This window comes from Arvicola amphibius, chromosome 14, assembly GCF_903992535.2.
Source record: "Arvicola amphibius chromosome 14, mArvAmp1.2, whole genome shotgun sequence".
NCBI classification, from domain to species: domain Eukaryota; kingdom Metazoa; phylum Chordata; class Mammalia; order Rodentia; family Cricetidae; genus Arvicola; species Arvicola amphibius.
Window position 1 is genome coordinate 27230173 of NC_052060.1, and position 22648 is coordinate 27252820.

A 22648-nucleotide genomic window follows, 5' to 3' on the forward strand; every position below is an offset into this window, starting at 1 on the left:
TCTTGCATGAGGTATGACCCTCAGCACCGGATAGGCCAGGTGGCTGGCACACAAGTAATCTCAGCACACAGGAGGTGTAGGCAAGCAAGTCATAACTTTAAGTCACCCTGGGCATCTAGTGATTTCAAGGGCAGCTTGGGCAAGGACTTTTCTCCAAGAAGCCATCCATAAGTTTGTAACAACTTTGTGTTTTCCATCATAAGACTTAAATAAACAGTAAATCAACTAACACCATCCAAAATTTTAGAGCAGCAATCTCTGTCCAACATGTGCCGCCTGGCCAGAGATAGATTTGTAATAGATAAGAGAAATACTCCAAACAACACTAGAAAATTGTATAAAATAAATTATTGCATGAATGATAATAACCAAATAAAATTTTATTTTAATAATAAAATGCTCATCTAGCAGATTTTCATATATTTATATATGTAATGTATATTTGTTGCATATATGTGTAGCAAAAATGTAGAAAAGGACACTCAGTTTATAATAATGTGAAAGTCAGTTTGCCAGTTCTACATACACACAGGTAAAAATGTAGTGGAAAAAGATATATTAAAGTAAATGGTTTATGTTTAAGTAGAACTCTGCCAATTATTATGCTGTAGAACTCATGTAAAGTTGTTAAATTTCAGTTTCCAATGGAAGGAAATGAGGGCAAATAATAGTATCTAATTTCCTTAATTGCTTTCAGTTATGTAGAAAGTGTTTAAAGCATTGCTTATTCAATGTGGTCACCATTGATGGCAACCGGTTCATACGTTCTAATGTCATTTTTATTATTACTCCTATAAAAGCAGCCCATTTAAATATGATGGAAAAAGACAAGAAGATGGCTCAGCAGGTCAAGACACCTGCCACCAACCCAGACAATCTGAGTTCAAGCTCAGGGACTCCCATCTCCTTCAAGCTGTCCTCTAACACTTGGGCAGTGCCATGTGCATTCCTGCACATACCCACTTACCCTTGCACACTAAATTAATTTAAATGAAGTCAGTTTAAATGTCGTACAAACAAGGACAGTTCATGTGGTCACTGCTCAGAATCAGATCTCCCGGGTGCTTCCTAAGGGGCATCTGAGAAAGTCAAATGATGGGGAGAGGGCTGTTTCACAGATCCTCTTGGAGATGACAAGGATAAGAAGGTAGGTACACAGTTAGGATAGTGAGAGCACAGAACCTTCAGTCCACTCTGAGCAGTATGCCGGTATTCATCTATTCAGGTTTCTACAAAAGTCTCCAAAGTTAGTGCCGTTATCCTATTTACAAATGAAGAAACTGATAAAAAGAGGTTGATTGACATGCCCAAGACATAAAGCAAACAAGAGAAATCTAGATTCAGCTCCTTGCTGGCTTGCTAAAACCCACCTTGATACCATAAAATATGAAGACTTTACTCATTAATTCAATGAAATAGTAAATTATCAAGTAAGTCACTCCTGTTTGGAATTACTAAAACCTTCCTTAAGAAGCTCAGACTCCCTGGAAATAAATACAAATCCTCACACACTTTTCTACTTACTAAAGGGGAGATGCCAGTTACTAACCATTTACCGCATAGGGCTAAGTGTTTTACATTGATTGTTTCGCCTAAGTCGATTCTCAGAGAAACAGCAGGTTCTATTACAGAACTAGCATCTGCTGAAATCTCAAGTTTTTAGCTTTAAGAACTATGAGACTTAGAAGGATTGGGGAAGCACTTTTAGTTGTTTTTCTGTAGATGGATACTTTACATTCTTTAAGGGTTCCCTTGGACTAGTATGGAAGAACAGAGGAAAGCCGGGATGCCCTGGGCAGCTAGAGGAACCTTCTTAGGCAGCTAATATCTTGAAAAATATTACTCTTTTTATCTAAGAAGATGGAGACATCAGACAGATGGAAAAGCATATTTATATTCATGAGACCAAGAGGCACCTATAGTGGTGACAGCATAGAAGCCACTCTGCCTGAGCAAAGCAGGGGTTGGGAGGAAGATGAGGTGAGCTTATATGATGTAGCTGAGTAGAGGTGCACTTTGCACTGAGGGAAAGAGGGCCAAGGAAAGAGGTTTGGTATATACACTTTCAGGAACCGCAGTGGGCCACAGGGGGGAGTCTGTGTTGAAAGATGGTAAGAGGACACTGTCTAGAATCTTCTCAGCTAGAGATGTTCTTCAGCACTTGAGAACCACGCTGGTGATGGGTGAGCCTTTCTAAAATAGATACTTAACTTGCAAAGAGAAATTAGAAATTAGTCTTAAAAGTACTTACTGAAACATTACATTTTTTTTTCATTTTGTCTGACATTAGCTTTCTTTGTGCAAAGGATGGCAGGCTTGCTTTCTGAATTGATTTCTCTTGTATTATTGAACGAGCATTTCATATGCAAGCAACGGTTGTGGTTTGATCCCCTCTGAGAAGCAAAGAGTATTATACTTTGTAATTCTAAGAAAAATTACAAAATGTTATGTGTCCTATTTTTAATGATTTCCCGTCTTTAACAAAAACCAAACTCTTCTTTTTCCAAAGTTATCTATCTATCTATCTATCTATCTATCTATCTTTTATTTATTTGGGGTATTTATTTTGAAATAGTGTCTCATGAAGTCCAGGCTGTCCTTGAACTCTTTACATTGTCAAGGTGGCCTCATACTTGAGCTTTGCCTGACTTAGCCTCCAAGTTCTGGGATTCCAAGCATGCTCAACCACACCAGGCTAGTTATCATTTTTTATGATAAAAACCAAATTCTTATTCTTGGCAGAACAACCAAAAACACCACTTAATAAAGTCAATTCAAATATCAGATTTCATAGGAGCCAAATAAAGGGCAGCTAAGATGCAATTATCTTATGTAAAATAGCTTTCATAAGAAGAGTCAATGCACATGATTCTTTTAACACTACACATTTTCAGAAGCTCGAAGAGCACAATGACATTCAAGAAAATGGTTACCTTGGTTATGATCCTGTAAGTGATGAAAGTTTCAATTGTAGTGACATGACTTTCAGGGGCATCAACTGTAATGAAGAGATCCTTTAGATCTGGTTCATCTTCAAACTTGACTTGATTTATCATCGACAAAGGGGAAGTTGGCATCATAGGGCTGAATGAGTTCATGTCCATTAGTGAGGCATCCTAAGGAATAAAGCATTTATGAAGTTAACACCAAGCATTGGCAGTAAGGCTCAGTTGAAAAGGGTCTGTATAGAAGCATGAGGACCCGAGTTCAGATCCCCAGGACCCACATAAAAGCTAGGTGTCATGGTACCCATCTATAATCCCAGGACCAGGGAGAAAGACAAAGGTGATTGCCTGGAGCTCCTTGGCCAGCCATCCTAGCTGAATAAATTAATTCCAGGTTCAGTGAGAAAGACCAACTCAGAAAAAGAAAATAGAGACCTATCTAGGAATATATTCAATTACCCAATGCTGATTTCTGACCTCCATATGAATACACACACACACACACAATGCACACTCATTCACACATACGTGTACATGTATGTACAGACAATACATATAACACACACACTCATACAAAAACTGACTTCAAAATAAACAGTAACAATTTTCAATTTCTGAGACACTACCAATATCACTAAAATATAGCAAAAGCAAAAAGGACTCCTGGTATCATAGTTGAATATTTATGCTAAGTCCTTATTTTTATGTGGCTATGAAACATTTATAGCTCAGCAGATAAGAACACTGCTGCTCTTCCAAAGGTCCTGAGTTCAATTCCCAGCAATCATATGATGGTTCACAACCATCTGTAATGAGATCTGGTCCCCTCTTCAGTAAGAGACCTAGTCAGTCGTCCTCATCAACATAGGCCATGAAGCTGAATATAGACAATTTCAACAGAACTGCCATATACGGGGTGCTCATGCATGTTTCAGCATCGCCAGGGCATAAATTTCATTCATTCATTCATGAAACATTTAATCTATGCTTGCTCATAAATTCTACCTAAAAATGATGAGAGAAAGAAAGAAGATGTAAAATTTCAAGAATCCACTGCTTCGAATGTTCGCATTTTCTCTAAAATACAATAACTCAATAGTTTTAAGAGGCAGAATTGAGTTACTTTGGTTAGCTTTGGTAACCTCAGAATGAGGCTGGGGCAGGGGACGACTAACTAGCCACTTTAGTTTCTTCTTTCTACATGAGAGGACAGAGAAACAACAAAATAAAATAAAACCCCATTGTAGAAGCAGAGTAGTTAGTCCAAGACACCAAACCCATCAACACTTTGACCTTACAGAACTAAGAGGAATTGATTCTTATTCCATAATGGTTCTGGAATTGGAAGCACCAGAAGTTGAACACAGAGGTGGGAGTTGAGCTAAAATCCAGAGAAACTTTAAATTTAAATCAAACAAAAGTTAGGGTCTGGGAGTTGGCCCAGTTGATAAAGAAATCCCACGTAAATGTAAGAACTGGGATTTGAACCCATAGCAATAACATCAGAGTCAGAAAGGTGGAGCATCCATCTGCAAATGTCCAGCAAGAAGATATGCTTGGCTGAAACAGCAAACAAGGTGTCACGTGGTCACAATCATTGCCAAGACAAGAATAACAATGGCTCTCAATAATAAGAAGGTGCAGGCTGTTGTACTCACAAAAGAGACTTGTGAAGAATAAACAGGGCAGATTTGAACCAAGTATACAGGGAGAATCAACTGACTAGTTGCACAGAAAGTTCAAAACAAGAAATCCCCCAAAACAAAAGCTTAATGAGGTAATTTCTATCTCCATGACAGGTACAATAAACTGTACCCAAATGACATAACAAAATAAATTATCAAAGCGATCAAAGCAGCTGGGCGGTTGTGGCACATGCCTTTAATCTCAGCAATTGGGAGGCAGAGGAAGGGGAATCTCTGAGTTCGAGGCCAGCCTGGTCTACAAGAGATAGATCCAGGATAGGCTCCAAAGCTGCAGAGAAACCCTGTCTTGAAAAACAAACAAACAAAAGCAAGCAAACAAACAAACAAAAACCAATCAAAGCAAGTTATATTATGTTTTATACACTTATTTTTATTTTAATTCTGTATCGTGTGTGTGTGTGTGTGTGTGTGTGTGTGCTTATGTCTGTATAGGAATATGCACATGTGAGAGCAGGGGCCTGCAGATGCCTTTAGAGAAGTTCAGATTCCCCTGAAGCTGTAGTGACAGGTGGTTGTGAGCCGCATGGTGTGGGTGCTGGGAATAGTAGCTTGGGTCTCCTATATTAACACTGCACACTATTAACCACTCAGCCAGCTCTTCAGCCCAGTGTAATACTTGGGGAATATTTCACGGTGCATTACTAAAAAGAAATTGTTCATAGAACCTGTGCCCAGCTAGATTCCAATGTTTATTATATGTCTGAAAAAAGAAAAGAAAATGGAACAAAGGGAAGAAGAAAACGGAAGGGATAGGGAATGAACTTAGAAACCATACAGAAAAAAATAAGCTAACATAAGGGGTTTCAGACGTTGGAACATTCCATGCTCCTGCGGTCACCCAAGATCCAGCTAGCCTTTTGTGGTTGGTGAGTTTGGGGAGAAATGGATCCTTAGTATTTGCTCTTCTCTAACAAAGATGTTGTTCTCCATATATATATATTTCTATGTGAAGTTTTTTATGTTTTTCAAATATCCTAACATCAATATATTTTGTTTTATAATCAGAAAATTATATTAAAGTTGTTAGAGTCATTATTGTAAATGCTAATGTTCCGAAGGAACAACAATCACGATTGCAAGTTGGGACAGTTGTCTAGGGGCCATATGGCAAGAGACTTTGGCTAGAATTTGGTTAGTTTTCTTTTCTCAACTCATCAAGGTTTACCTGGCTAAAGAGAAATGTTAAAGTATTGCAACAAAAAAAGGATAATTGTCTAAAATGAAATAAGAAATGCTACCTAATAGAATTCTAAGAAGCCATTAAGAGAACTTAGAGCTTGCAAATAAGTACTCCGCCAGTATGCATAAAAAAAAAACTCTCTCACAAACCTTCCAATACAAATAGTAGTTTTCTAAACTGACAACTTTTAATTTGGTAGGCAAATGTCCTTTAAATGTCCCTGACACTGCATGCAGCCCCGTGCTCCAGCTTTCTTTGTGTCAACCCACTCTGCTCACCACCACCCACTTCTTTTACCTACTTCGTAATTTTGTGTTCTATTTCCTCTGCTTAAAATGCAGCCTTTTGTAGAGTGGGAAGGAGCTGGGTTGGCTTACGAAGGCTCATAATTCCGCTGAATACAGTGTGGTGTCATAAAAACATGCTTCCATATCCAGCACAGGAAGAAAATTACAGGCTGAGAATTCAGCAACATACAAGATTTCAGTAGAAGGATTTAAATTACTACGAATCCCTCAAAAACATTCTCAAAACTTCAATAAAACAGACGTGTTTTAGATTAGTTCTCCCCCGCAAAAAAAAAAAAAAAATGAAAACAAAATATGCTGACATGACTTGAAAGATGCACCTTGACATAAATAACTGAGGAAAATAAGTGTTTGAAAAGATACACAGAAGCAATTACTCACTTTAACCTCCTGTGGTTGGTGAGTTTGGGGAATGGATGGTTAACACATGCTCTAACAAAGGATTCAACTTCCACCAGTTCTTTCCCCCTTTCCTTCCTCACCTCTCAACATTGAAACATGAGCATTATCTTACAGTCTTTTAAGCATTGGAAAGGAGCTTTTTGCTTTTTTAAAATTTTTTTCTCCCAGTCATGACAGCAGAAGGGACATGATCTCTATGACAAATCTCTTCTTGAATTATATTTAATACCCTCTCCATTGCCAAGTCAATGAACACACACACACACACACACACACACACACACACAAAACCAAGAAAACCAAGATGTGAATATATAATAAAGAAGAAAGCTTAGCACATTGCTAAAATCTCTTGCATTCTGTCTTCACTCCTTTTCAGAGAGAACACTTAAGCAACTTCTGAATGGAATGTTATAGAATGGCCAAATCATCCACAGACTTAATGTAGGCTTCACTGTTGTTATTCTTGGTTCTTTAACTGTTTCTGTTACCATTTCAATCATGTCCCGCCCCTGCTACCCCCAAATCTTCTAGACTCATAGGTTGAAGACCTACACTTAGCACCTTTGAATGTGACTTTATTTGGTGAGAGGGTCTTTGTGTGTTTGTGCATGCTCATGTACGTGGGGACGCACTTGTGTGGGGGTAGAAATGTGTTTGCAGGTATGAATAATGGAGGACAGAGGACCATAGGTATCATTACTTGGGAGCTAGTTACCTCCTTTTAGACAACATCTGTCTTTGTCTCAGGCCTCTCCAGGGATGGTGTGGGACAATGGTCTGTATTCTGCCAATTATATTTTTAAATAAATACTGATTGGCCAGTAGCCAGGCAGGAAGTATGGGTGGGACAACCAGACAGGAAATAGAGGCAGGTCAATGAGAACAGGAGAATTCTGGGAAGAAGGAAGTCCTAGTCTGCAGTTCTGTCCCAGCCACAGAAGAAGCAAGATGTGACTGCCTTGCAGAATAAGGTACAGAGCCACGTGGCTAACACAAAGAATAATGGGCTAATATAAGTTGTAAGAGATAATAAGAAGCCTGAGATACTGGGCCAATCAGGTATTTCTGTAAATGGTATTCTGTAAAATGGAGAAACATACATAGTGGGGGAAAAAAGATGAAGAAATAGAAAGATAGCAATGAATAAACCCAGGTAAGGGGCATGGAATAAATCCTTCCCTCACAACCAAGGAAGGAAGTCTTACTCTTGAAGTAGTGGCCTTCAGACCTGGGAATGCACCATTGTCTGTTGTTGACATGTCCAATCTGTTGAAAATTTGTTATAGCAGCACTGGCAAACTGATACAGTGTTTCTACACCCACCTTTGTACACAGTGAAAGCCTGGGGATGGAAGGGAGAGTGGAAGGAAGGCACAATGAGAAGGTGCCATCCACCACCTATACTTTTCCTGCTTTGTAGGTTAATAGCCAACTCCAGTAACGATTCCCAGAGGGGGCTGCTGACTCTCTCCTAGTTCCCAAACTCTCTACAACTGAAATAATAGAAATCCACAACTGAAATTTAAAATCCAGGAGGCCTTGTCAATAATTGAATGCTCAGAAGATAAACACCAAAAGAATTACGTTCAAAGGTGAGCCATGACCTCTCGGCGATGTGTCCCTTTCTAATATCCCCCACTAACAAGCTACTCAGGATCGCTCATGAATATAACACGAATTGCTGTGATAATGCTAAATCGCATCCGCCATCTGTGCGCAAACAACGATTTTCTTTTTAACAAGTAGAGAGGGAAGAGAAATCAGTGTGAGAAGTGTGATAAATCAGAATACTGGCATGAAAAGGCCATGCGAATAAAATTGCTGAGGCACGAGAAACACGCACACCAAGAGACATCTGGTTAAAAAAAAAAAAAAAGCGGCGTCAAGTGGAAGGAGTTTGAGAAGCTGTTGTAAAGAGGGACACTCATCTTGATAGGCCTAAATTTAGGCTTGCCAGCTGTGTTTTGATTTACAAATCCTTCCAATCTGCCTGCTTATAATAATAATAATAAAAATAAAGGAGACGGGCCCAGGAAGAGTGCTGAAGATGTGACTGGAGGGAACACCAGCACTGCCGTTTTCTATAACAGAGCGCCCAACACTCTAATCTTGTTTGACATAATTTCCATTTCTCAGTAGTGTATACATCCTTGCAAACATATACCACAATTCATTTATTCATTCCTCAGTTTCTCTTATCTTTTATTGTGTTAACGGTGCTGCCTCAGATATGGTTGTATTCCCTGGGGCTTCGTGTACTACGGCACATTCTGAACAAAGGCATAATTTTACTTGACACAATTATTCATGATTTCACTTGACATATTTTCTCTTCTGGAGAAAACAAAACATGCTATATAATTCCAGTGTGCTTCGTCTCTATCCAAGCTCATGAGGAGATTTAATTACCAATGTGGTGATATGGAAAGGCAATGGCATCCTGACTTTTCTGAAGTTTAATTTCTCATTTGCAGCCTTTTAGATAGGTCACCTGTCACCTGGGATCCCACAGTAGGGAGACCAGAACACCCTTACTCTTTAAAAATGTTGTATTTATTGTGGTGTGGGGCCACTCACTGCAGTCTATGTGTGGAGGTCAAGAAACAACTTTTAGGGGCTGGTTCTCTCTGTCCACTGTGAGCTCTGGGAATTGAACCCCATCATAAAACTCTAACAGCAAAGTCCTTTATTCTGCTGAGCCATCACACCAGCCCATGCAGTGCTGTACCAATAGATTTCTGTAGCCCTTGCAGGGCTGCATGAGTTCTCTGCAAAGTGGGTTGATGGCAGCTTTGCCGTCTACAATCTGCAGGCATGTGCCAACCCACTCTGCCATCTCTACCATGAACTAAAGCAGCAAGACCGCTCGCTAGATGTGGCTCTCTGATTTCAGAATAGCCAGGCTCCACTTCCATCATTTTATTTCTTTATAAATTGATCAACCTCAGGTATGATATCATAGCAACACAAAAAGAATTTGACATAATACATGAAAAAGAAAAATCTGCACAGTTTGGCAGAGCTAACGTCAATTCAAGCTTGGAGCAGAGTTGTGAATCTGGTCAAGTTACTTGGCTTGTCTGACCTTCAACCTTTCAGTTGCAAACTCTCAGGAAAGTAATATTTCATCGTGAATCATGGAGGGTCAGTGGGGAGAAAATAATAAATAAATAATAAACGTGATTGTGCAATGTGTGTTTGAAGGTGTTATACCCATTGTCTTTGTCACTAACCAACCAGACAGTAAACATTTGAGAATTCTTAGGCTACCTCTTCTCTGTTATTTTTTCAACTTGACCACTACAATATGAAATTGGTTACAGACAACATATAAATGAATGTGTGAGCCTGTGCTCTAACAAACCTTTGTTTACAAAAATGAATCCAAATATGTTTCTTTATGTTATAGACATTGTATGGATAGCTACCTGATATGTAAACTTTATCTTAAATGCAATGAAATATTCTGTTAAATTCATATTTATTTCTTCGTTTTTTGGCGTTATTTTTGCAAGGCAAATTATCAGTCACTTAGCTACATTCTCAGCACAAAATTCATCCTGAAAATATAGTACATTTAAGTATGATAAAGATACAGTCCTGGTTAATGAACAAAATGTCTACTAGTTTTCTTTGTAGTTTTTTCATATAATTTACAAATACAGATTAGGTTTTGTTTTGTCTTTTTATTTTTAATGATTGGCATCCACATGTGTGCCTCAGTAACAGATACTGTTCTATCATTTCAAAGCTACTTACACTAGGAATGCTAAGTCTGCACATGATAACAGACCTACTGAAACAGCCTTTTGAAAGCCAGGCTGGGGTATTGGATGCACACACGAAACATCAGCCAACTTTCCAATTGTGAATTCAGCGATGACTAACTGGAAACAGAATAAGCCAGGAAAAAATCTCTAACCAGAACTTCTAAAGAGGTTGACAGTAAGGCTCTTACAGACACAATGCTGCACAATGCTGTACACTCAACTAGAATGTGTAGGGAGGACTGTTCCTAGCACAGCGTGGGCTGTGCTCATAACAGTCATGGGCAAAATGAGCCGTATAACATGATAAACTAAGAACAGTCCCCTAAACAAAAATGTGGCCTTAACAGACATTTTCCAAGGAAAGGACCTAGATCTCACATTTATAGATCATTTCAGGGAAGACTTAGTATATGCTTATACACACACTAGAAAAACCAATAGATAAACAGACACACTCAATATTTTCATTTCTGAGTCATTCTAAATAAACTGGTACAAGCTACAGATAATGACTCATTCAAAAAAATGGAATTATGCATGAGGTACAGCATTTAGAAAACATTCACAGATTTTTTTGGTATCTTTCTCAATAATAATGAGAAATATATGTTCTATTTATTTCAAATTAAAAGTATCCTACATCCTAAATTTTATCACCACAGGGCCTCCTCTAACTACATGGAAAATGTTGCTATATTCCATACTGAATAAAGTAGTCACATTCCTATCTCCACCTAGACTCACCACAATACACACTCTTCAAAGAACATAAGCTGCAAAGAGATGGAAACATGCTTGTATGACCCTCGGAAGATGTCACTACAAATTTAAAGTAGATGATTATACCACTGAAAAGCATCAGTCTTAAGCACAATGGTGAACACTGAGCTACCTAGATATGAGTAGTAATTGTGTGTATTATTTTCCTTAACTCCCTGGACAACCCGATGTAGGTAAATGTAATTTAAATGCCATCCAAATGTTATGTTATATTGTAATACTAAAATTTACAGAACTAATAAGATTTGACCATTGTCACTACTTTAAAAGGGGGGGGGCACCTACTATCATGGTTTTATTTCATTTACCAAATGTTCACCAAGTACCCATTTTGTGTCTGGTACTATGTTGAAGAAGCAACAGTGGCCAAGACTGGGGGAACTTCTGCTCTCAAGAAGTTTGTATAATACCTGCTTGAGTGTGAAGGAAGTAATCAATATATTTATAAAGAGAAAACAAATGAACTCTAGAAAAACAAGACCATTCCCCTGTGATGCAGGGGAATAAGCTTTGTTGACTTTTATTTTGCCTTTTAAATTAGCTATGGTTGCATACACCTGTAATCCCAGCTCTCGGAAGGAGCAGACTGAGTTTGAGGCACACCTGAGGTACTTAGTGATGCCTGTCTATACATACCTGAAACCAAAACAACAACAACAACAAAAAAAAAAAAAAAAACCAGGAGTAAGTTTCAAGGAAGAAAGGAGTGGGGTCTAGTGAAAGAGGAGCCTCTCTGGAGGAAGGGGTGAAGGAGCAGGAAGGAAGGGTGCTATAAAGCTGTCCTTGACTGGGAGGGACTTAAGGAGGCTCTCTGAAGAGTTACTGTGTACAGCACTGAGGCAGGAGAAGTACAGTAAGAGATCATTAAGGTCAACACAATAAATGAATGAACGAACGAACGAACAAACAAACAAAAACAAATAAAAAGGTAGACACCGAAGGAGCAGAACGGATGGGTGGATAATGGATTTTACTGGGTTAGACTCTCAGATATTCACATCTTTGTGGTGTCGTTCTTTGCGAGTGAGGGGAGAACTCCAGAATGAGCGGTGTCCTTGAAATCCAACAGCAAGGTTGCAGTTCCATAGCTGGACCCTGCTGAGTAGCTGTGTCTTTGGTGTGGTCTTACCGGGACTGTAAATGGACCTTAGCCAACTAGATGCAGTTAATCATGAAACCAGTGTGGTTACACTTAACCTCAATTACACTTCCGCGATGTATTACCTAATGGGAAATTTTCCTTTTTAAAAATACTTAACACTTTTTATTACAGATTTGGGTTTATTTCTTCAGGAAGACCCAGTGTATTAACTGCCTAACAGCTTTCTACAGGACCACAGTTAGAGGTTGCGGGCGTCATCCTGCGAGAGGACTATACACCTGTTAAACACCAGGCAATCTGTAACTGCTTTTTGTGGAAGATCAACCAAGGAGCCTGACCAGAGACTTGCTTTGGACCGTGGGATGCATCTGAACAGAGGATTGCAGAACCATGGCCCGTTTCCATAAGTGTTTGCGTTCTTTTCCCTCGGACTCAAGGACAGCATGTTCCAGTTATCAGTCACTGTCATAGCATGGACTGAAAATGAAGCGTTATGGGGCAGACTCAAAGCCTATCGGAGGGCCAGTTCAGCCTTGACAGACAGGGCCACAAGCAAGAAATACGTGCTTATTGTAAGAAAACCCCTGAGACTCGTGCCGAGCTATGGCATGCCCTAGTGAAAACAGAAGATGCTCAAGGAGTTAAAACTGAGGTCCACATTTGACCAGCTCAGTCTCTGACAAGAAAAACAAGCAGGGTTCCTTGTTTCTTTTTCTGATTCTGAAGACCCATCAGCCAAGAATCTGATATGCTTTTAGTTCACAAACAGCAAGGTTTCCATTTTAATTTGAAACACACTTTGTATTGTTCAGACTTCATTTTAAAAAATGAAGCTGTTTGGGAACCCTGATGGCTCCTTGGCCTTGAGAAGGAGGGAGGGGAGGTATGGGTGGAGGGGAGGGGAGGGGAGGGAAGGGGGAGGAGGAGAGGAGGGAGGGGGGGAGGAGGAGGGAAGGAGATGGAAATTTTTAAATATAAAAAAAAAATAAACCATGAAAAAAAAATGAAGCTGTTTTCCTTGAGATAACCCCCAGAAAAACAATTATCACATGGACTCACTCATAACTGGTTTTTAAACATAAAGCAAAGAAAACCAGCCCACAAATCACAATTATTCCAGAGAATCTAAACAACGAGGACCCCAAGAAAGATATACATAGATCTAATCTACATGGGCAGTAGAAAAAGACAAGACCTCCTGAGTAAATTGAGAGCATGGGGACCTTAGGAGAGGGTTGAAGGGGAGAGGGGAGCCAGGGAGGGGAGCAGAGAAAAATGTAGAGCTCAATTAAAATCAATAAAAGAATACACACACACTCACAACACAAATGAGTATCATTTATATCATAACAATAAAAACACCTATGTGGCTGGGAATAATGGCACAGGACTGAGATTCTAGCCCTGATGTGGATTTCCCTCTGTATGCTGTGACTATCATTAATGAATAAAGAAACTGGCTTGGCCTATAGCAAGGTAGAACTTAGGCAGGGAAAACTAAGCTGAATGCTGGGAGAAAGGAGGTAGAGTCAGAGAGCAGCCATGGAGCCGATGCTGGAGACAGCTGTGCTGAAACTTTGCTGGTAGGCCACGACCTCGTGGTGATGCACAGATTAATGGAGATGGGTTAAATTAAGATGTAAGAGTTAGCAAATAAGAAGCTAGAGCTAATGGGCCAAGCAGTGATTGAAATATAGTTTCTGTGTGATTATTTTGGGAGTCTAGGTGGCTGGGAAATGAACAAACGGCCTTCCTACAGCATAGCACTGAGAAAAGAGAATTTTGAGTTCAAAGTCAAGTTGGGCTACATAAGACCTTGCCTCAAACAAAACAAAATCTAACAAAAATTTAAATTGATAGTAAAATAAATAATTTTAAGTTATGAATAAAAGTAGAAAAAATTCACTTCAGAAATACATTATATTAGCCATGGTGTCAAGGCCTGTAATCCCAACACTGAGGAGGCAGAGACAGAAGGACTGAGAGTCTAAGGCCAGCCTGAGGGGTATGAAAGACCCTGTCTCAATCAAACAAATCTCAATCAACAAAACAAACATGTACCAAATAAAGGAAGTCAGATATGAAATTCCATATAGGGTATGGCTCTATGCATAAGAAATAATCTGAGGAATAAGTCTCTGATGAAAAAATAAAAGTAAATTAGTAGATGTAGTTGGCTGGATGATATGATAGGCTTTATGGGGGACACAAAAAGGTACCAAACAGTTGACATTGACTTTACCACTCAATTAACTGACTTAAGAAATTAACCCCCTCACAACAATGAGTGAATTTTAGTATATGTAAATAATACCCCAATAAATCTGGCCTTTAACAGGAAAGAGGGAACATATCAAGTATTAGCACTTCCCAAAGTAAACATTAAAAATATGCGAGAGAATGGCTCAACAGTTAAGAGCATGGACTGCTCATGCAGAGGCTCCAAAATCAGTTCAAAGTGCTCACATTCATTGGATTTGATGCCCTTTTCTGGTCACCAGGGCATCTACACCATGCATGTGCACGCACACACACAAACTGAATAATAAATAAATAAACTTAAAATAAAAAAATGTATTAAAATAGTATTTTTAATGTTAAATACTACTGCTTTAATTTTCTGACCTTACTGTGTTTTAGTGAATCTGCTAAAAGCCTTACTTTCATTTATTATCTATACTACAGGGAACATTGTGTTGTCCATCATGGTTAATATACACACTATCAGAGTTAATCAAATATTCTGTTTAAAACAGGCAACTTATTTTCATGACATGATTCTTCACCAATTTATAGGGAACCCTTAAATTATATCTCTCAGGTGATTATGTCAATGCTTAATGTTTACTTGTGCATATTCTTCAGAAAGTACATAGTACAAACAGACGCATGGAATTCTGAGTTTCTTCATAATCATTCTAGCCACGTGGAAAAATGAAACAGGCTGTCATTTCAGAGATGTGCCAAGGGACATCATTAAGTCCCTCAAGGATAAAAACAGAAAACTACAGAAAATAAGATATTCCTTTTAGACTCTGGAGTCTAAACAATGTTGTTGACAGCTTATCAAAATATATGTAATAATCTCTATTGTTGTGGAGCAAGAAGATAGAAACAAACAAACCCTTGTGTCTCACTAAGGAAGCGTCCCTGTGGAGGTCTCTGCCCTTTTCCGTGCCTGCTTTCCCAGCCTTCAGATTTGCTCTGCAAACTATCCATCCCTTACCAATTCACTCCTTTCCTTTGAGAGTTGCCTTCCAGCCTTCTACCAATCTGAGTCAGGTGCTAGCGACTTACTTTCTCAAGAACAGAGAGTGAGTTGACGCTTCTCCTGCCATTTATACACCTTGCATTCGTCTCTTCTCATATACCACCAAGAGGGCATTTTATCCAGGATCTAGGCACAACCCAGCTCTCTGTCATCTGGCAACGATTACTCAACACTGATTAAGACTAATTTGTTTTTCGTCTGCTTAGTTTAGTATCTGGATTGGAAAGAATAATATAACGCAAACAGCCTTGCCTGAAATCCAGATCATTAGCAAATTATTGTTAATAATTGGGTTTATAAATTTTAAAAATGCCAACGCCCATATCATTTGCTAATACAAATGCATACCAAATATCAAACATTCTGTATTTAATTGTCTTATTCTCCTGCCTGCAACCTTAGGTTATTGGAAGCAGGCAAGCAATAGAAGTTTTACATAGAGGAAAAATTATCTATTTATATGGCAAAATTTATTGATATTTGACCATTCACAACAGTGTCACAGAGAGCACAGAACAGAAGAAAATTAACTGTATGTATTATGTATGTATGTATGTATGGAAAGAAGAATAACTCTGGGAGGAGGTAGTTGTAAGTTACACAATAAATAGCAAGAAGGAATTTGTTTTGTTTACTCCAATAATAATTATAAGTAAGAAAAAAAGAGAGTCAGCTCATGAGTGGCAAGCAAATGGACTTAGATCACCACTACAGAATCCTGTTCCAGAAGATTCTGAATCATCCTTTCTGGAAGAGGTTCTAAAATGCTGCATTTCAGACAGCTCCAAAGATATGGAACTCATCCTCAGGACACTGAGTTAAAGGGCTAGAGAAGACATCAAAACTAATGCATGTCCTGATCACCAAGAACCTTGACCAGAAAGCTCACCATGCATCCAGATGTGCAAGCACACTCACAGAAGACAGGAGAAGATGAGGACAGTAAACACCCTCGGGCTCCATCAATCATTCTTAGAGATTACCATGTAAGTAACCACTCAGATAGGGCAGTGAGAGCCCAAAGCAGCACTAATTCTAAAAGCAGAAAGACAAAACCAGGCTTGAGGCATGGCTCAGGGATTAAGTGAGAGGATTGGAATTCAGATCCCAAAACTCACATAAATGCAGGGTGGGCATGGAAGCCCAACTGTAACCTCAACAGTGATAGGTTAGTTCCCAAAGTGAACTGGTGAGCAAGAGTAGCCCTATCAGTGAGCTCTGGGTTTGATTGAGAACCCCTATCTCAAGGAATAAGATGGAAGAGCAATCAAGGATTGTTCCCAGAATCAACCTAGGGCTTACACACACACACACACACACACACACACACACACACACACACACACACACACACACACAAAAAAAAAAAAAAAAAAAACATGTGCATACTTACACACTTGCAAAAAACATGTATACACAGGCTTGAAAAATGAATGGGAAAGGATAGAACTGACAGAACCAATTTCATATATAGGAAAAGATATGGTGAGTGATTAGTTCGTAAATGGAAAGTAAATACAAGGCATGGTGTCCTAGTTTTTTTTTTTTTTTTTGCAACAATTACAAAAAGAGCAGAAAATTAAATAGAAAAGAGAACGTTTGGTCTGCACTTCCTGATTGCAGAAAGAAATGGGAGCAGCCACCTCATGCTCCCACCATTATGTCTTTCCACCCTAACAGACTATGTGCATGCTAAACTATGAGCCAAAACAAATCCTCCCTTTAAAAAGAAAAAACGGCTTGGAAAGAGACACATTGAGAATTAGTGCACGGAGGGATATGATTCACCATGGGTATTAAACTGAAGGATTGGAAAGGACCATTCAATTTAAGATTGTTTTCTCCAATGCCCTTCCTGCTGATTTAGCATGATAAAACTGCATTGTAACCCCTCTTCCTGGTGAAAAGGACATTTCAACCATCACACCCTGCTTTCCTCCAGTACCATTAGTCACCTGGCTTGCACTACCATTTTCAGTGACAGGACTCAGGCTGACACTATGTAATCCTTCTCACTTCAGAAATTACAATGAGAAACCTCCACTTTGAATTGAATGAAACTTCATTGATTTCAGGCCCTATGGTCATGGTTGTGCCCCTCAAACTGTAACCATGTAACCCACCAAGCCCTTAGTGATTCTTCAGAAAGAGTAAAGAATGAACCCAGGTCTTCCTGAGCTAAAGCACTTTGCTTTGCTTTGTCTGAAGACTTTCTTTACAGCCATGGCCACCCAAACGCAACCTCAGCGGGATGGAGACACACATACACAAAACTATGTGACAAAACTTGTCAGCTCCAGTGTCAACAGAAGGTGATGATATTGATTTCCAACTTACTCTCAACAGTTTCTTAACCTCTACCTTAGTACAGCTTCCTATAGAATGGCTACAACATCGGCATTTAGCAATGAGAAAGCATTTCTTTGCCATTTCTGACAGTCTATCAACGCCTCCCAAAAGCCTTGTCAAAGAAGGGGGGTGGAACATCCTCAGACAAGACACAGACAGTTCAGGTTATAGCACTGTCAATACTCCTGGTGACCTCGGAGAAGCGACATTTGTTTAGATGTAGCACTGTGGCATTTGTGCGTATTGATCTTCCAGGTACCAAAACCCAAAGGCAATGCGTATCCATAAAAGAGTCCAATAAAATGTTCTCTTGCAACTTAGTCTGAAGTTTCTTCCTTTAATATTATAAGTGATCACATGTGCTAACTCAAACAGAGAACCTGGGGTGGCACCCTTCTCTTTCCGTCCTTCACTTAGAGAAGAATATACAAGAGCACTTCACATAAAAGAGAGCTGTGATAGCATCGAGTGGGTCTTGCAGTGGGTGGACTATAAATAGTCTTAGATCGGCTCTATAGTCACTCATTCTCTCTCTCTCTCCTTTCCTCCCTCCCTCCCTCTCTCCTCCCCTCCGCTGGCATCTCTCTGAGCCACAATACAGAAGCAGGGCTTAGGAAAAGAGGAGCAGAGACATTTATTAAATCCTCATATTTACTGTTTCTCCTCATCTGGGTCATTGCCATCAAATGGCTTTCTCCATCAAATAATTTTCTAATTTTCTAATTAGCAGAGCTAGGATTTCAAATCCAGGCAAATGGAGATTGCCTCTGGTCCTAACCACTAAGATTGTGCCTTGGGCAGTATTTTCAGTTATAATGACCTCGGTGTAATCTCCCCAATTGGAGGTCTTATCCCATGTTTCTGACAAGATAGCATTAAAAAGCAGACAATGCCCCACTGGACGAAGAGGACTCGGTGGTTCCATCTATGAACTGGCCAGGGCAGCATCATTTCCATCATACCGTATTCATCAAGATGGTCACATACCCCACCTCCAGGTTCCATGAAAGAGGCATAGATCCCATAGCCTGACAGACGGATGGTAGGTAGCACCATAAAGGAACACATGAAAAGGGAGATACAGAGCGGTTTTCTTTATCTGAAGCTACTCTCTACCTTTTGGTTCTGTGTACAGTCTAACCAAGTTATCCTTTGTTTTCCACCTCAGGATCTATCTATGAGTGTATGTTAGAAAGCTTGGCCCTATGATGATGTCGCCTTGGTAGCTTCCCTTGGGGACCCTTAAGCATGCTCTCCAAGGAAGTTACAGGGGAACTAAGAAAGCATGCTCCATGTGGTCTCCCTTCCGTGCTACAACTCTGCTGGCATGAGCTGTGTTGCTTTGTAAGTTCATCTGGCACTTCCTCCACAACCCCAGCCTTCAGCAGTTTCTATACCTCATTCCTTTCGAGCAGAACAATGCTAATGGCTTTTTGATGCTATCGGATTTTAAGTGCTTCACTGGACTTTGTTTGTTTCTTAATATAGACCTTAAGTTCTATAAATTATATCTGCATTAACAACACACTTAAAGTATTAAAGAAAATTCTGATTTTTATCAGGGTAATGACTGATAGAGCATCTAACACAAAACAAAGACTGGGAAAAGAAACATGAAATATATAGATTTCCATATATATATAGGTAGGTAGGTAGGTAGGCAGGTAGGTAGGTAGGCAGGTAGGTGTTTCAAGTATTTTCTAAATATCGGATAGACTTGCTGGCTAGTATTGCACGTCCTTCTGTCACTGCTGTGGTTTTAATATGGTCTGAGGAACTTCCTGTCAGTTTGTGCTTTCACGAAACCCATAGAAGGTTGGATCTACTGGAAGAGCCTTAGGTTTAAAGGAGGACTCATGGGACCCTGACTTGGTTCTTTCAAGAGGGTCTTAAACAGAAAACAAGACTGGGGCCTCTCCTGGTCCCTCTGGCTTCCTGTCTGATAATGTGATAGTTCCCTCCTTCCGCTGTAATTCATCTGCATGATGCCACTCACAGGAGGCCTCCTCCACAGCTGAGCCGATAACCAAAGCATGTCCCTCAGCCTCTAGCACCCTGTGACAGGCAAACTTTTATTCATAAAGCGATTTAGCCTCAAGCATTCTATAATCGTAACGAAAAGGCTGACTATCTAAATATATAAGCTATCATCTTTCAGAAATAACTTCTTCTAGAAGAATGTGCATTCCTTCAAACTCAAACTTAAAAATAAACATGTATGTTACTAAACTTCCGTTCCTTCATAAATAATCTTAAAATTTCCATATTTATATGAGACATATTGACTTCTTCTACTAATCATCTTTTTCTTTCCAAAATTTATAAACAAAACACAAAATGATCCATTCCATGACCTTGCTAAAGATCGAAAACAAGACTTCTCCTGATCCTTTTCTTTCAGAATCTCTTTATGGTCCATCTTTAAAGACTTAGTTTATTTTTAATCCATATGAATACAGGTGTGTCTGCGCATGTGTTTATACAGAATTGCCCATGGAAGCCAGGATCTCCAGGAGTTACAGGTGGCTGTGAGCTGCCCCGCATGGGTGCTAGGAACTGACCTTAGATCCTCGGCAAGAGCATCAAGTACTCTTAACCACTCTTTGGCTCTGGACTATTATTTTTAAAAAACATTTTTAATTAATTACATTTGGAGCTACAAGTTACACTTCTCAAAAATAACTAGATGTGATAGTGTATAATAAAAATATGAGCTGTTTATGTATATTATAATTTTCAGAAACTTTTTAGGGGTGAATTTCCCCCATAAAAGTGGAGAATTCAAACTTGCCACACTCCATCAGCACTAGAATTCTGATCCCCAGAACCAAAGGGGCTGGATTGGGTGGGCAGTGGCCTGCCTGTTAACTCCAACATGGGAGACAGAGAAAGGGGACTCACTGAAGGAAGCTGAGTGTCCAGATGCCAGTTCTGGGCTCTGTAAGTGACCCTGTTTCAAGTGGAACATGGTGGAACATGAAGAAGGAAGACACCTGATGTCAACCTCAGGTCCCCATGTGCACATACACATATGAACATGAATACACAGACAACACACACATATAACACAGGTCTATCTATGCAAAGGAAAGAGAATTGGCCTCTTTTCTTTTCATTAATATTTCTCTTTAATCTCCTTGTGGGCAAGTTCTAAGGCAATTTTTACATGATTGCTGTTATTTGCAACCTTTTTCCTTTATTTCCTTGTGCTGTTGTTTATGTTCTCTGATCTCTTTTCCAAAAAAAAAAAAAAAAAAAAAAATAGTAGTTACTTTTTAAAATCAATACTTGCTGCATTTCCCATGTTTTTTTTTTTTTTTTTTCAAACAGGGGATCAATTACTCCTTGGTGAGTGTTTGAAAACTCAATAGGCCCCACTTTGATTTTTTTTTCTGTTCCTCCTGGTTTATGTTGCCACTTAGTGTTTTTCCTATCTTGCCATCTAGGCTTCAAGACTGTGAGACGAAGAAACAGATATTGAATGTTTTTCCTAAGAGGAGAAAAAAAACACGCTTTTTCTGGGAGAAAACGTTTTAGTCAGTCAAAGTTCTTATTCTTTGGGTTGACTCTAGAAGGGACATATATTCACAAACAATCTAAGGAGAAAAGGTGACTCTAATTGTGAATGTCGCCAGTCTTAAAGTAATAAGGGGCACTGAGAGTTGGCTTCACTCTCACGATGGCAGACCCCATCGTGGAGTAGGCCGGACAGTAGTAGAGCTCCAGAGAGAAAGGCTGACAAGGAACATTGCCAAGAATGGGTCCAATGGAATCTTTCATGATTATGCTTATCCAATTGTGGTTAATGGTTGAAAGTTTTAACCCCTTGGAATAAGCATGGGAGTAACTAAATGTTTTTTCAGCATGGTAATTTCTTTAGACTTTAACCAGTATTACACACTTTTCACCTTCTTACCTTTTTCTAAGCAGCAAGTACATGAAGCTATGAAGCAGCAAGTAGGCCTTGGTGCACATGTACAAGTCTGAAACAATTCTTTTTTGTTTTGGTTTTTCAAAACAGCGTTTCTCCATAGTTTTGGAGCCCTTCATAGAACTAGCTTTTGTAGACAAGGCTGGCCTTGAACTCACAGAGATTGTCTGACTCTGCCTTCTGAGAGCTGGGATTAAAGGCGTGTGCCACCACCTTTGGAAACTTTGGAAACTCATCTTTTTAAAAGAAAAAAAAAAACAGAAGGACAGTATTACGAGGAGAGGAGTGTATGACTCCCAGCAATAACCTCTACAACGAAATCTGGCAAATGACTAGGATCCTAGGGATGGTCTTGTTCTGAAACTGCTTAAGGCCCATGCATAGGCAACCTGGCATTTCCTTCTCACCAGGAACATCTGTGACTCCAGCAATCCCAAGCATTCCACAGACCCAAGCAATTGAACAGCTCCTCTATCTCAGACCATCTCAGAGCCATCTTGGACCCCAGGAATTCATTGAGACATGGGTTCTCCAGGGAGGCTCAAGGGAAAGAATTTAAGAGAAGAGGCTACCTGGAAAGTTTACAGTAATTCCAGATTTTGATATACAACCTCCGATCCCAACACTTCTCCTTCAATTCTGTAAGTTCCACTCTAATCTGACCATGAAGTATGTGTGTAATGGGAGGAGGAAGTATTGAGTCACTGAATGGCTCAGTAGAGAGAGTTGCTTGCTGCAGGGCCTGGTGACCTGGGTTCAGTCCCCCAGGGCGCACACAATAGAAGGAGAGGGAAGAATGCAGGCAGTGCTCTGATCGTCACCTGTGCACCAGCGCACAAGCACACACACACACACACACACGCACACACACGCACACACACATGCACGAGCACGCGTACAC

The 22648-nt window shown here is 39.6% G+C and overlaps 1 protein-coding gene across 2 annotated transcripts in view; it reads right to left on the reverse strand.

Moving 5' to 3' along the window:
* The window catches only part of Snx7 (sorting nexin 7), a 78645-nt gene that overhangs the window by 54699 nt on the left and 1298 nt on the right, over nt 1-22648 (reverse strand). For both annotated transcript variants that reach the window (XM_038311901.1, XM_038311900.1), the window contains exon 2: nt 2934-3116. In XM_038311901.1, the coding sequence (XP_038167829.1) occupies nt 2934-3116 (183 nt within the window). The remainder of the gene's footprint in view (nt 1-2933; nt 3117-22648) is intronic.